Source organism: Nesoenas mayeri (assembly GCF_963082525.1).
Source record: "Nesoenas mayeri genome assembly, chromosome: 34".
Taxonomy (NCBI): Eukaryota; Metazoa; Chordata; class Aves; order Columbiformes; family Columbidae; genus Nesoenas; species Nesoenas mayeri.
In genome coordinates this window covers 175,667-191,861 of record NC_137575.1, presented here as the reverse complement: position 1 = coordinate 191,861, position 16,195 = coordinate 175,667, and the positions used below count along the sequence as shown (strand labels likewise).

Below are 16,195 nucleotides of genomic sequence, written 5' to 3'. Positions count from 1 at the left end.
TCCGGAGGTTCAAGCGAAGCCCCCGGAGCCGCTTATGGGAACGGGTTGGGCCCCGGGGAGGGCGCGGAGGAAGCGGCGGGGGTGCGGGGGGTGTCGGGGAGCGGTTTGGGGAGCCGGGGGGGGGGCGGGTTAATGGCGGCCAACGGGGGAGCGAACGCGGCGAGCGGAGGAGCCGCTGTTGTAGGGCAAGGGGGGTCGGTTTTGGGGGTGCCGGCCCCCCCGCAGCAGCCTCAAGGGGTTCAAGAGAGCGGGGAGGAGCTGGAAGAAGAAGCGGCCTTAGGGGAAGGGGACGCGGGGGATTCGGCCATTGAGGACCCGGTGAGGAGATGGGGGAAGGGGGGGGGGGGTCACGTGGGAGGGTCACGTGGGGGGGGCAAAGGGGGGGGCAATGGGAGTTAATGGGGATCAATGGGGGTTAATGGGGGGCAATGGGAGTCAATTGGAATCAATGCAACTCAATGGGGGTTAATGGGGGGCAATGGGGGGGAATGGGGGCAATGGGGGTGAATGGGGATCAATAGGACTCAATGGGGGCTAATGGGGGTTGATGGGGTCAATGGGGGTTAATGGGGATCAATGGGAGTTAATGGGGTCAATGGGGGTTAATGGGATCAATGGAGGCAATGGGAGTTAATGGGGATCAATGGGGGTTAATGGGAGTCAATTAGAGTCAATGGGGGTTAATGGGGATCAATGGGGGGCAATGGGGTCAATGGGAGTTAATGGGGATCAATGCGGGTTAATGGGGATCAATGGGGGTTAATGGGAGTCAATTGGAGTCAATGGGGGGCAATGGGAGTCAATTGGAATCAATGGGACTCAATGGGGGTTAATGAGGGTTAATGGGGATCAATAGGATCAATGGGGGTTAGTGGGAGTCAATTGGAGTCAATGGGGGCTAATGGGGATCAATGGGGGTTAATGGGAGTCAATTAGAGTCAATGGGGGTTAATGGCGATCAATGGGGGTTAATGGAGGGCAATGGGGGTCAATTGGAATCAATGGGGGGCAATGGGATCAATGGGGGTTAATGGGAGTCAATTGGAATCAATGGGAGCTAATGGGGGGAATGGGGTCAATGGGGGTTAATGGGGGGAAATGGGTTCAATGGGGGTTAATGGGGGAAATGGGGTCAATGGGGGTTAATGGTCAATGGGATCAATGGGGATCAATGGGGGGGAATGGGATCAATGGGGGTTAATGGGATCAATGGGGGTTAATGGGGATTAATGGGAATCAATGGGGGGCAATGGGTTAATGGGAGTTAATGGGGATCAATGGGGGTTAATGGGAGTCAATTGGAATCAATGGGAGTTAATGGGATCAATGGGGGGCAATGGGGTCAATGGGAGTTAATGGAGATCAATGGGGGTTAATGGGGATCAATGGGGGTTAATGGGAGTCAATTGGAGTTAATGGGGGTCAATGGGGGCAATGGGAGTCAATTGGAATCAATGAGGATCAATGGGACTCAATGGGGGTTAATGGGGGGGAATGGGATCAATGGGGGTTAATGGGAATCAATGGGAGGGAATGGGGTCAATGGGGGTTAATGGGGGGAAATGGGGTCAATGGGGGTTAATGGGATCAATGGAGATTAATGGGGATCAATGGGGGGCAATGGGTTAATGGGAGTTAATGGGGATCAATGGGGGTTAATGGGAGTCAATTGGAATCAATGGGAGTTAATGGGGTCAATGGGGGTTAATGGGATCAATGGGGTCAATGGGAGTTAATGGGGATCAATGGGGGTTAATGGGGATCAATGGGGGTTAATGGGAGTCAATGGGGGTTAATGGGGATCAATGGGGGGCAATGGGAGTCAATTGGAGTCAATGGGGGTTAATGGGGATCAATGGGGGGCAATGGGAGTCAATTGGAGTCAATGGGGGTTAATGGGGATCAATGGGGGGCAATGGGAGTCAATTGGAATCAATGGGAGTTAATGGGGTCAATGGGGGTTAATGGGATCAATGGGGGGCAATGGGGGCAATGGGAGTCAATTGGAATCAATGGGGGTTAATGGGGATCAATGGGGATAAAGGGGAATAATGGGGGGCAATGGGGATTAATGGGGGCAATGGGAATCAGTTGGAGGCAATGGGGTCAATGGGGGTTAATGGGAATTAGTGGGGGGGAATGGGAGTCAATGGGGGTTAATGGGGGGGAATGGGGTCAATGGGAAGCAATGGGGGTTAATGGGGGTCAGTGGGAAGCAATGGGGGTTAACGGGGGGCAATCAGGTCAATGAGATCAATGGGGGTCAATTGGAATCAATGGGGTCAATGGGAATTAATGGGGGTCAGGGGGGTCAATGGGGGTTAATGGGGGTCAATGGGGATTAATGGGGGTCAATGGGGATTAATGGGGGTCAATGGGGAGCAATAGGGGGCAGTGGGGTTAGTGGGAGTTAATGGGGATCAATGGGGGTTAATGTGGGGGAATGGGATCAATGGGGGGCAATGGGGGTCAATTGGAATCAATTGGGGACAATGGGGTTAATGGGGGGGAAGGGGGTCAATGGGAGTTAATGGGGATCAATGGGGCTTAATGGAGGGGAATGGGGTCAATGGGGGGCAATGGGAGTCAATTGGAATCAATGGGGGGCAATGGGGTTAATGGGGATCAATGGGGGTTAATGGGATCAATGGGGGTCAATGGGAAGCGATGGGGGTTAGTGGGGGGCAATGGGGTCAATGTGATCAATGGGGGTTAATGGGAGTGAATTGGAATCAGTTGGGGGCAATGGGGTTAATGGGGATCAGTGGGGGGCAATGGGTCAATGGGGGTTAATGGGAGTTAATGGGGATCAATGGGGGCTAATGGGGGGGAATGGGATCAATGGGGGCAATGGAGTCAATGGGATCAATGGGGACAGTGGGGGTCAATGGGGGTTAATGGGGCGCAATGCGGGTCAATTGGAATCAATTGGGGTCAATGGGGTCAATGGGAATTAATGGGGGGGAATGGGGTTAATGGGGATCAATGGGGCTTAATGGAGGGAAATGGGATCAATGGGGGACAATGGGAGTCAATTGGAATCAATGGGGGTCAATGAGAGTTAATGGGGTTATTGGTGGGCAATGGGGATCAATGGGGGTTAATGGGGATCAATGGGGTGCAGTGGGGGTCAATTGAAATCAATGGGACTCAATGGGGTTAATGGGGGGGAATGGGATCAATGGGTGTTAATGGGGGGCAATGAGACTCAATGGGGAGCAATGGGGCTTATGGGGATCAATGGGGTGCAGTGGGAATCAGTGGGGTCAATGGGGGGGAAGGTCCCTCCCCCCCTGACCCCTGTGACCCCCCATAACCCCCCATGCCCCCCCCAACCCCCATGCCCCCCATAACCCCCCATACCCCCCCAACCCCCATAACCCCCCATGCCTCCCCTGCCCCCATAACCCCCCCAACCCCCATAACCCCCTCTGCCCTCCATGACCCCCCCTGCCCCCCATAACCCCCCATGCCCCCCAGGAGCTGGAGGCCATCAAGGCGCGGGTGCGGGAGATGGAGGAGGAGGCCGAGAAGCTCAAGGAGCTGCAGAACGAGGTGGAGAAACAGATGAACATGAGCCCGCCCCCCGGCAACGGTGAGACACGCCCCCCTGGCCACGCCCCCAAGCCCCTGGCCACGCCCCCTCACCCCAAACCCCGCCCCCTCACTTCAAACCCCACCCCCTGTGTCTTAAACCCCACCCCTGCGTTCCCACCCATTGCAATCCAGGCCACGCCCCCTGCGGCCCAGGCCCCGCCCCCTATGAACTGAGGGGTCACTGGGTTGAACTGGGGGATCACTGGTTGGACTGGTTTGAACTGGGGGGGTCACTGGTTTGAACTGGGGGAGTCACTGGTTTCAACTGGGAGTCACTGGGATGAACTGGGATGAACTGGGGGGGTCACCGGATTGAACTGGTTTGAACTGGTTGAACTGGGGGGGTCACCGGGTTGAACTGGTTTGAACTGGGGGGGTCACTGGTTGAACTGGTTTGAACTGGGGGGTCACTGGTTTAAACTGGGGGGGTCACCGGGTTGAACTGGTTTGAACTGGAAGTCACTGGGATCAACTGAAGGGGTCACCGGGTTGAACTGGTTTGAACTGGGGGGGTCACCGGTTTGAACTGGGGGGGTCACTGGGTTGAAATGGGATGAACTGGGGGGGTCACCGGGTTGAACTGGTTTGAACTGGGGGGGTCACTGGGTTGAACTGGGATGAACTGGGGGGGTCACTGGGTTGAACTGGTTTGAACTGGGGGAGTCACCGGATTGAACTGGTTTGAACTGGGGGGGTCACCGGGTTGAACTGGTTTGAACTGGGAGTCACTGGTTTGAACTGGGGGGGTCACTGGTTTGAACTGGGGGGGTCACCGGGTTGAACTGGTTTGAACTGGGGGGGTCACCGGGTTGAACTGGTTTGAACTGGGGGGGTCACCGGCTTGAACTGGGAGTCACTGGTTTGAACTGGGAGCCATTGGGATGAACCGGGAGCCCCTGGGCCACTCCCCCCCCCCCCCCCCCGCTTCCCCCTAAGCCCCGCCCCTTCCCCCTCAACCAATTGCAAGCCGAGGGGGGCGTGGCCTCTAACAAGCCCCGCCCCCCAGCCGGCCCAGTCATCATGTCCCTGGAGGAGAAGATGGAAGCAGATGCTCGTTCTATATACGTAGGAAACGTACGTATTTTGGGGCGAAACCCTTCGATTTTGGGTTCGGCGGGTTCGGGGCGACGTGAAGAAGCTCGTTAACTAACGAAGGTGTTAATTAGGTGGATTACGGCGCCACGGCCGAGGAGCTGGAGGCGCATTTCCACGGCTGCGGCTCCGTCAACCGCGTCACCATCCTGTGCGACAAGTACAGCGGGCACCCCAAAGGGTGGGTGTGACGTCACTGGTGATGTCATTGATGACGTCAGCGCGTCGGGGAGGGTGATGAGGATTAATTAGGGGTGTTAATTAAGCAGGTTTGCGTACATTGAGTTCTCGGATAAGGAGTCGGTGAGGACGTCGATGGCGCTGGATGAGTCGCTGTTCAGGGGGAGGCAGATCAAGGTGGGGCAATGGGGGCGATGGGGGTGATGGGGACAATGGGGGCGATGGGGACAATGGGGACAATGGGGGCAATGGGGACAATGGGGGCGATGGGGGCAATGGGGACATTGGGGTCAATGGGGATCAATAAGAGTCAATAGGAGTCAATGGGAGTTAATGGGGATCAATAAGAGTCAATGGGGGTCAATGGGAGTTCAATGGAAGTCAATGGGAGTTAATGGGAGTCAATGGGGATCGATAGGAGTCAATAGGAGTCAATGGGAGTTAATGCGGATCAATAAGAGTCAATGGGGGTCAATGGGGCTCAATGGGAGTCAATAGGAGTCAATGGGGTCAATGGGAGTTAATGGGGGACAATGGCGACAATGGGGATCAATGGGAGTCAACAGAAATCAATAGGAATAAATGGGGGTCAATAGGAATCAATTGGAATCAATGGGGGGCAATGGGATCAATGGGGTCAATGGAAATCAATGGGGGTCAATGGAAATCAATGCATGTCAATGGGGCAATGGGGATCAATGGGGTCAATGGGGATCAATGGGGGTCTATGGGGTTAAATTGGCGACAATGGGGGTGAATGGGGATCAATGGGAGTTAATGAGGGTCTATGGGGTCAATAGGATCAATGGGAGTCAATAGAAATCAATAGGAACCAATGGGGGGCAATGGGAGTCAATGGGGCAATGGGTTAATGGGGTCAATAGAAATCAATGGCGGTCAATGGGGTCAGTGGGGTTAATGGGGATCAATGGGGGACAATGGGGTCAATGGGAGTCAATGGGGTCAATAGAAATCAATGCACATCAATGGGGGTCAATGGGGATCAATAAGACTTAATAGGACTTAAACGGAGTTAATAGGACTTAATGAGGCTTAATGTGGATCAGTAAGAGTCAATGGGGTTCAATGGGGCAATGGGATCAATGTTACTCAACGCACATCAGTGGGGTCAATGGGATCAATGGGATCAATGGGGACAATGGGGTCAATGGGTCAATGGGGACAATGGGATCAATGGGGTCAATGGGGATCAATGGGGGTCAATGGGTCAGTGGGTCAGTGGGATCAATGGGGGTCAATGGGAGCCAGTGGGACTCAATGGGTCAACAAGAGTTAATGAGAGTTAATGTGGGTTAATGGGGTCAATGGGTCAATGAGGTCAATGGGTCAATGGAAATCAATAGGTCAACGGAGGTCAATGGGGTCAATGAGAATCAATGGGGTCAATGGGAGTCAATGTGGATCAATGGGGGTCGGTGGGTCAATGGGATCAATGGGGTCAATGGGGGTCAATGGTGTCAATGGGGGTCAATAGATCAATGGGGGTCAATGGGAGTTAATAGCGCTGGTGTAATCAATGGGGGTCTATGGGGTTAAATTGGGGTCAATGGAAATCAATGCACATCAATGGGGGTCAGTGGGGTTTATGGGGTCTATGGGGGTCAATGGGGTCAATGGGGGTTAATGAGGTCAATGGGGTCAATGGCTTAATGAGGTCAATGGGTCAATGGGGTCATTTGGGGTTAATGGGATCAGTGGGGTCAATGGCTCAATGGGGGTCAATGGCTCAATGGGTCAATGGGGTCAATGGGATCAATGGAGTCAATGGGGTCAATGCCTCAATGGGATTAATGGGTCAATGGGATTAATGGGTCAATGGGATCAATGGGGTCAATGGGGGTCTATGGGGTCAATGGGGATCAATGGTGTCCCCCCCAGGTGATCCCCAAGCGCACCAACCGGCCCGGCATCAGCAGCACGGACCGGGGGTTCCCGCGGGGCCGTTTCCGCGGGAGGGGCGGGGCCCACGGCGCCCGCACCCGCTTCTACGCCGGCTACCGGCCCAGGGGGCGGGGCTACAGGTGAGCCGCGCTCTCATTGGCTGGAGACACCCGGGGGAGGCTCCGCCCACACACCCCCCCCCCCCCCCCCTCCACCACCCGCCCCATTGGGTACAGGGATATAATGAGGGGGATGGGGGGTGTTGGCTCCGCCCACTGTGTGTTCATTGGGTGCAGGGGAGGCTCCGCCCTCTGTGCGCTCATTGGTTGAAGCGGGGGCTCCGCCCACTGCGATAATAGGGTGGAATGGGGGGATGGAGGTTGCGGCCACTGAGCGCTGATTGGGTGGAGCGGGGGCTCCGCCCACTGCGCTCCCATTGGCTACAGTGGGGGCTCCACCCACTGCGCGCTCATTGGGGGGAGTAGGGGGGTGGAGGCTCCGCCCCCTGTGCTGTCATTCGTTGCAACGGGGGGCAATGGAGGCTCCACCCCTTGCGCTCTCATTGGCTGCAATGGGGGGGGATGGAGGCTCCACCCACTGCACTCTCATTGGCTGCAGTGGGGGGCAATGGAAGCTCCACCCCCTGCACTCTCACTGGTTGCAATGGGGGGCAATGGAGGTTCCGCTCCCTGCGCTCTCATTGGCTGAAGTGGGGGGCCATGGAGGCTCCACCCACTGAGCTCTCATTGGCTGCAATGGGGGGGGATGGAGGCTCCACCTCCTCTGCTCTCATTGGCTGCAATGGGGACTCCACCCACTGCACTCTCATTGGCTGCAATGGGGGGCAATGGAGGCTCCACCCACTGCCCTCTCATTGGCTGAAGTGGGGGGCAATGGAGGCTCCACCCCTTGCGCTCTCATTGGCTGAAGTGGGGGGGGGGGATAGAGGCTCCGCCCACTCCACTCTCATTGGCTGAAGTGGAGGGGGATGGAGGCTCCACCCACTGCCCTCTCATTGGCTGAAGTGGGGGGGGGATGGAGGCTCCACCCACTGCCCTCTCATTGGCTACAATGGGGGGCAATGGAGGCTCCGCCCGTTGCACTCTCATTGGCTGCAGTGGAGGCTCCACCCACTGCCCTCTCATTGGCTACAATTGGGGAGGATGGAGGCTCCACCCCCTGCGCTCCCATTGGCTGCAGTGGAGGCTCCACCCATTGCCCTCTCATTGGCTACAATTGGGGGGGATGGAGGCTCCACCCACTGCACTCTCATTGGTTGCAATGAGGGCTCCGCCCACCGTGTTCTCATTGGCTGCCGGGGGGGGGGAGGGGGGCGTGGCCTCACTTTGGCGCCAATTCCCAACCCTTTCACTCCCACTCCATTGTCTCTATGGGGTGGGCGTGGCCTCGAAGGGGAGGGGGCGTGGCCTCCTAAGCCCCGCCCCCTCCCCTAACCCCGCCCCTTTCTTCCCGCAGGGGCCGCGCCCGCGCCACCTCCTGGTACAACCCCTATTGACACCCCCCCCTCCCCCCCTTTACACTCATTAATTAATTAACCGCTTCATTAACCCCGCCAGGTGGTCACCCCCCCCCCCCCCCCCCACCAATGGGCGTGGCCACGCCCCCTCCCGCCCTGGCCACGCCCCCTTCCCCCCTCTCCTCCAATCCCCTTTGAGTCTCTTTATCGTTGCAGGTGGCGCCAGGAGCCGCGACCGGACCAGGGGGGCGGGGCCTGGGGAGGAGGGGGCGGGGCCACGGGAGGAGGGGGCGGGGCCTCCAGGAAGGGGGCGGGGGGGCGGGGCCTGAAGGGGAATAAAGAGTCCGAGGGGGGGTATGAAACCCTGGTGATTTTGACCCAAAACCCCATCGTTTTCCCCCCAAAATCCACGCGGTTTTTTCCCCTCCCCCGATTTGACCCCATTTGACCATTTTTCGACCCATTTCTCGGGGTGGTTTTCACTCGTTTCGCCCCTTTTTGGGCGATTCGGGTGGATTCGGCTCTTTCCGGGTCCCTGGGGGGGGGTTCGGGGCTCTTCGGGTGTTTCCGGAGCCGTTCGGGTCTTTCCGGGGCCGTTCGGGTCCCTTCGGGTCTTTCCGGGGCCGTTCGGGTGTTTCCGGCGCCGTTCGGGTCCCTTCGGGTCCTTCCGGGGCCCTTCGGGTCTTTCCGGGGGGGGGTGCGGGTGTTTCCGGAGCCCTTCGGGTCCCTTCGGGTCTTTCCGGCGCCATTCGAGTCACTTCGGGTGTTTCCGGGGGGGGGATTCGGGTCCCTTCGGGTGTTTCCGGCGCCGTTCGGGTCCCTTCGGCTATTTCCGGAGCCCTTCGGGTCTTTCCGGGGGGGGGGGGGGTTCGGATGTTTCCGGCGCCGTTCGGGTCCCTTCGGGTATTTCCGGGGGGGGGTTCGGGCGCTTTCGGGAGCGCTCGGGACTCGGGTCCCATTCGGCTCCACTCGGGTCCCTTCGGCTCCACTCGGGTCCCATTCGGCTCCACTCGGGTCCCTTCGGCTCCACTCGGTGCCCGTTCGGCTCCACTCGGGTCCCATTCAGTTCCCATTCGGCTCCACTCGGGTCCCTTCGGCTCCACTCGGTTCCCATTCGGTTCCCATTCGGCTCCACTCGGTTCCCATTCGGTTCCCATTCGGCTCCACTCGGGTCCCATTCGGTTCCCATTCGGCTCCACTCGGGTCCCTTCGGCTCCACTCGGGTCCCATTCGGCTCCTCTCGGTTCCCATTCGGTTCCCTTCGGCTCCACTCGGGTCCCTTCGGCTCCATTCGGCTCCACTCGGGTCCCTTCGGGTGTCTTCGGCTCCACTCGGGTCCCTTCGGGTCCCTTCGGGTCCCATTCGGCTCCACTCGGGTCCCTTCGGGTCCCTTCGGAACCACTCGGGTCCCTTCGGCTCCGTTCGGCTCCACTCGGGTCCCTTCGGGTCTCTTCGGCTCCTTTCGGCTCCTCTCGGCTCCCCCCCCCATGGACTGGTTCCACTGCAACCGCTGCTTCCTCCAGCGCGGCTCCCGCTTCTCCGTCACCAGCTGCGGCCACGTCCTGTGCGAGCGCTGCGGGGCCGCCGGTACGCCCCCAAAACCCCCGAAAACCCCCAAAAACACCCCAAAAACCCCCAAAAACCCCCCCAAAAACCCCAAAAACCCCCTTAAAACCCCCCAAAAACCCCCAAAAACCCCCAAAAACCCCTTAAACACCCCCCCCCCCCCCCCGCCCCCGAGCGGGGGAAGCGGGAAAAGGGGTTAAAAAGGGGTAAAAATGGGGTTTTGGGGGCGATTTAAGCGTTGAAATGATTTTAGAAAAGGGTTGAGCGGCGGTTTATACCCTAAAATGGGGAAAAAAGGGGATTTTGAGTCGTTTTAAAGGCGAAAATGAGTAAAAAATGGGGGTTTTACCTCAGGTTAAAAATGGCGGGAAAATGGGGTCCCGCCTCAATTTAAACCCTAAAATGAGCAAATAAAGGGATTTTAATTCATTTTAAACACAAAAATGACCAAAAAAAAGGTATTTTAGTGCATTTTAAACCATAAAATGAGTAAAAAAGGGGATTGTGTGTCATTTTAAACTAATAAAGTGACTAAAAAAGGGGTTTTACCTCAGTTTGAAAATGGAGGGAAATGGGTTCGTGACTTAATTTAAATCCTAAAATGAGCAAATAAAGGGATTTTAATTCATTTTAATCACCAAAACGACTCAATAAAACAATTTTAATTTGTTTTAAACCCTAAAATGAGGAAAAAAGGGCATTTTGTGTCATTTCAAACTAATAAAGTGACTGAAAAAAGGGGTTTTACCTCAGGTTAAAAATGGTGGGAAATGGGTTCCCGCCTCAATTTAAACCCTAAAATGGCCAAATAAAGGGATTTTAATTCATTTTAATCACCAAAATGACCCAAAAAAGGGATTTTAGTGCATTTTAAACCATAAAATGAGTAAAAAGGGGGATTTTGTGTCATTTTAAACTAATAAAGTGACTAAAAAAGGGGTTTTACCTCAGTTTAAAAATGGAGGGAAATGGGTTCGTGACTTAATTTAAATCCTAAAATGAGCAAATAAAGGGATTTTAATTCATTTTAATCACCAAAACGACTCAATAAAACAATTTTAATTCGTTTTAAACCCTAAAATGAGGAAAAAAGGGGATTTTGTGTCATTTTAAACTAATAAAGTGACTAAAAAAGGGGGTTTTACCTCAGGTTAAAAATGGAGGGAAATGGGTTCCCGCCTCAATTTAAACCCTAAAATGGCCAAATAAAGGGATTTTAATTCATTTTAATCACCAAAACGACTCAATAAAACAATTTTAATTCGTTTTAAACCCTAAAATGAGGAAAAAAGGGCATTTTGTGTCATTTTAAACTAATAAAGTGACTAAAAAAGGGGGTTTTACCTCAGTTTAAAAATGGTGGGAAATGGGTTCCCGCCTCAATTTAAACCCTAAAATGGCCAAATAAAGGGATTTTAATTCATTTTAATCACCAAAACGACCCAAAAAAGGGATTTTAGTGCATTTTAAACCATAAAATGAGTAAAAAAGGGGATTTTGTGTCATTTTAAACTAATAAAGTGACTAAAAAAGGGGGTTTACCTCAGTTTAAAAATGGAGGGAAATGGGTTCGTGACTTAATTTAAATCCTAAAATGAGCAAATAAAGGGATTTTAATTCATTTTAATCACCAAAACGACTCAATAAAACAATTTTAATTTGTTTTAAACCCTAAAATGAGGAAAAAAGGGCATTTTGTGTCATTTTAAACTAATAAAGTGACTGAAAAAGGGGGTTTTACCTCAAGTTAAAAATGGTGGGAAATGGGTTCCCGCCTCAATTTAAACCCTAAAATGGCCAAATAAAGGGATTTTAATTCATTTTAATCACCAAAATGACCCAAAAAAGGGATTCTAGTGCATTTTAAACCATAAAATGAGTAAAAAAGGGGGTTTTGTGTCATTTTAAACTAATAAAGTGACTAAAAAAGGGGGTTTACCTCAGTTTAAAAATGGAGGGAAATGGGTTCGTGACTTAATTTAAATCCTAAAATGAGCAAATAAAGGGATTTTAATTCATTTTAATCACCAAAACGACTCAATAAAACAATTTTAATTCGTTTTAAACCCTAAAATGAGGAAAAAAGGGGATTTTGTGTCATTTTAAACTAATAAAGTGACTAAAAAAAGGGGTTTTACCTCAGTTTAAAATTGGAGGGAAATGGGTTCCCGCCTCAATTTAAACCCTAAAATGGCCATATAAAGGGATTTTAATTCATTTTAATCACCAAAACGACTCAATAAAACAATTTTAATTCGTTTTAAACCCTAAAATGAGTAAAAAAGGGGATTTTGTGTCATTTTAAACTAATAAAGTGACTAAAAAAGGGGTTTTACCTCAGTTTAAAAATGGAGGGAAATGGGTTCGTGACTTAATTTAAATCCTAAAATGAGCAAATAAAGGGATTTTAATTCATTTTAATCACCAAAACGACTCAATAAAACAATTTTAATTCGTTTTAAACCCTAAAATGAGGAAAAAAGGGGATGTTGTGTCATTTTAAACTAATAAAGTGACTGAAAAAAGGGGTTTTACCTCAGGTTAAAAAAGGCGGGAAAACGCTTTCCCGCCTATTTTAAGCTCGAAAAGCCCCAAAAAGTGGCGTTTTCGGCCCAAATTGGGTCCCCTGGGGGTCGTGACCCCCATGGGGGGGTGGGGGACCCTCAAAACGGGGGATTTTGGGGCGTTTTGGGGCGTTTTGGTGAGTTTGGGGGTCTCCGCAGGGCGCTGTGTGGTGTGTGGGGAGCAGAGCCGCCTGCTGCCCGTGGGGAGGCAGGTGGGTGATCACGTGACCCCTGTGACCCCCATTGACCCATTGACCCCCATTGATCCCCATTGATCCCCATTGACCCCATTGACCCCCATTGACCCCATTGACCCCCATTGATTCTCATTGACCCCCATTGACCCCCATTGATCCCATTGACCCCTATTGATCCCATTGACCCCATTGACTCTTACTGATCCATGTTGGCTCTCCATTGATCCCATTGACCCCATCGACCCCATTGACCCCATTGATCCCATTGATCCCCATTGACCCCATTGACCCATTGACCCCATTGACCCCATTGACCCCCATTGATTCTCATTGACCCCCATTGACCCCCATTGATCCCATTGACCCCCATTGACCCCCATTGATCCCATTGACCCCGTTGATCCCCATTGACTCCATTAATCCCATTGACCCCATTGTCCCCATTGATCCATTGACCCCATTGATCCCCATTGACTCCCATTGATTCCCATTGATTCCCATTGATTCCAATTGAGTCCCATTGCCCCCCATTAATTCCTATTGCCCCTCATTGACCCCCATTGCCCCATTGCCCCCATTGCCCCCATTGCCCCATTGACCCCCATTGCCCCATTGCCCCCATTGCCCCCATTGCCCCATTGACCCCCATTGCCCCCATTGCCCCATTGACCCCCATTGCCCCCATTGCCCCCATTGCCCCCATTGCCCCATTGACCCCCATTGCCCCCATTGCCCCCATTGCCCCATTGCCCCCATTGCCCCCATTGCCCCCATTGTCCCCATTGCCCCATTGACCCCATTGATCCCCATTGTTCTCCCCCAGCTCCATCCCAACCAGCGCCGGTTCTTCTCCAGCCCCACGGACACGGCCACACGGGCCCTGATGCAGCTGTCACAGGTACGGGACATGGGGACAATGGGGACATGGGGACAATGGGGGCAATGGGGACAATGGGAGCAATGGGGACAATGGGGGCGATGGGGGTGATGGGGTCAATGGGTCAATGGGGGTCAATGGGGTCAATGGGGGTCAATGTGATCAATGGGGACAATGGGGGCGATGGGGACTATGGGGGTCAATGGGGTCAATGAGGGTCAATGGGGGTCAACGGGGGTCAATGTGGATCAATGGGGTCAATGGGTCAATGGGCTCAATGGGGATAATGGGGTCAATGGGATCAATGGGGTCAATAGGAGTCAATGGGGTCAATGGGGTAAATGGGGTCAATGGGGTCAATGGGTCAATTGGAATAATTGGGTCAATGGGGTCAATGGGATCAATGGGATCAATGGGGGGCAATGGGGGTCAATGGGATCAATTGGGGTCAATGGGGGGCAATGGGGTCAATGGGGGTCAATGGGGTCAATTGGTCAATGGAGGTCAATGGGGGCAATGGGAGTCAATGGGGTCAATTGGTCAATGGGGTCAATGGGGTGCAATGGGGTAAATGGGGTCAATGGGACAATGGGGACAATGGGGGTTGATGGGGGCAATAGGGAAAATGGGGTCAATGGGGGTCAATGGGTCAATGGGGCAATGGGGTCAATGGGGTCAGTGGGTCAATGGGACAATGGGGTCAATGGGTCAATGGGGTCAATGGGTCAATGGGTCTATGGGGTCAATGGGGTCAATGAGTCAATGGGAGTCAATGGGGTTAATGGGTCAATGGGTCAATGGGGTCATATGAGGTCAGTGGGTCAATGGGGTCAATGGGTCAATGGCTCAATGGAGGCAATGGGTCAATGGAGGCAATGGGGTCAATGGGGTCAGTGGGTCAATGGGACAATGGGGTCATATGAGGTCAGTGGGTCAATGGGGTCAATGGGTCAATGGGGGCGATGGGGGTCAATGGGATCAATGGGTCAGTGGTCAATGGGGTCAGTGGGTCACTGGTCCCTGGTCCCTGTCCCGTGCAGACGTGGCGGTTCCAGCGCGCTCAGGCCGAGCTGCGGGTGACGCGGCTGCGCGAGGCGGCTGAGAGAGCACAGAGAGACCTGCAGGAGGCACAGCGGTGGGACCCATAGATTGACCCATAGGGACCATAGGGACCATAGAGACCATAGAGACCATAGAGACCATAGAGACCCATAGAGACCATAGAGACCCATAGAGACCCATAGAGACCATAGAGACCATAGAGACCATAGAGACCCATAGAGACCCATAGAGACCCATAGAGACCATAGAGACCATAGAGACCCATGGAGACCATAGAGACCCATAGAGACCCATAGAGACCCATAGAGACCCATAGAGACCATAGAGACCCATAGAGACCCATAGAGACCCATAGAGACCATAGAGACCATAGAGACCCATAGAGACCCATAGAGACCCATAGAGACCATAGAGACCATAGAGACCCATAGAGACCCATAGAGACCCATAGGGACCCATAGGGAGCCATAGAGACCCATAGAGACCCATAGAGACCCATAGAGACCATAGAGACCCATAGAGACCCATAGAGACCCATAGAGACCCATAGAGACCATAGAGACCATAGAGACCCATAGGGACCATAGAGACCATAGAGAGCCATAGAGACCATAGAGACCCATAGAGCCCCATAGGGACCCATAGAGACCCATAGAGACCATAGAGACCATAGAGACCATAGAGACCCATAGAGACCCATAGAGACCATAGAGACCCATAGAGACCATAGAGACCCATAGGGACCCATAGAGACCATAGAGACCATAGAGACCATAGAGACCCATAGAGACCCATAGAGACCATAGAGACCCATAGAGACCATAGAGACCATAGAGACCATAGAGACCCATAGAGACCATAGAGACCATAGAGACCCATAGAGACCCATAGAGACCATAGAGACCCATAGAGACCATAGAGACCATAGAGACCCATAGAGACCATAGAGACCATAGAGACCATAGAGACCCATAGAGACCCATAGAGACCCATAGAGACCATAGAGACCCATAGAAACCCATAGAGACCCATAGAGACCATAGAGACCCATAGAGAGCATAGAGACCATAGAGACCCATAGAGACCCATAGAGACCCATAGAGACCCATAGAGACCATAGAGACCATAGAGACCCATAGAGACCATAGAGACCATAGAGACCCATAGAGACCCATAGAGACCATAGAAACCCATAGAGACCCATAGAGACCATAGAGACCCATAGAGACCCATAGAGACCCATAGAGACCATAGAGACCATAGAGACCCATAGAGACCATAGAGACCCATAGAGACCCATAGAGACCATAGAGACCCATAGAGCCCATAGAGACCATAGAGACCATAGAGACCATAGAGACCCATAGAGACCCATAGAGACCATAGAGACCCATAGAGACCATAGAGACCATAGAGACCCATAGAGACCCATAGAGACCATAGAGACCATAGAGACCCATAGGCACCCATAGAGACCCATATGGGCGCCATATTGGGAGGGTCCCCCCCATTTTTGGAGTCCTTCCCCCCACTTATGGGTCTCTGTCCCCCCAGGGAGCTGCAAACGCTACGGCGGGAGAACGCGGAGCTGCGGCGGGCACAGGTACCCATAGATTGACCCATAGATTGACCCATAGAGACCCATAGAGACCCATAGAGACCATAGAGACCCATAGAGACC

At 53.2% G+C, this 16,195-nt stretch overlaps 2 protein-coding genes across 2 annotated transcripts in view; one reads left to right on the top strand and one right to left on the bottom strand.

Annotated features, from left to right (window-relative positions):
* The window catches only part of LOC308051216 (uncharacterized protein), a 54,648-nt gene that overhangs the window by 24,441 nt on the left and 14,012 nt on the right, over nucleotides 1-16,195 (bottom strand).
* Nucleotides 189-8,492, top strand: LOC308051227 (polyadenylate-binding protein 2). The gene is made up of 7 exons (XM_080361583.1): nucleotides 189-318; nucleotides 3,481-3,595; nucleotides 4,604-4,671; nucleotides 4,764-4,870; nucleotides 4,959-5,046; nucleotides 6,769-6,911; nucleotides 8,248-8,492. Exons 2-7 carry the CDS (start codon nucleotides 3,514-3,516, stop codon nucleotides 8,285-8,287), a joined length of 528 nt encoding a protein of 175 aa, XP_080217709.1. The 5' UTR covers nucleotides 189-318; nucleotides 3,481-3,513; the 3' UTR covers nucleotides 8,288-8,492.

Excerpts from the sequence above, each read along its gene's own strand:
- LOC308051227 (XM_080361583.1), top strand. The coding sequence starts at position 3,514 with ATGGAGGAGGAGGCCGAGAAGCTCAAGGAGCTGCAGAACGAGGTGGAG. Across the intron at positions 3,596-4,603 it reads GAGCCCGCCCCCCGGCAACG|CCGGCCCAGTCATCATGTCC; the intron begins GTGAGACACGCC and ends CCCGCCCCCCAG. Across the intron at positions 4,672-4,763 it reads GTTCTATATACGTAGGAAAC|GTGGATTACGGCGCCACGGC; the intron begins GTACGTATTTTG and ends GGTGTTAATTAG.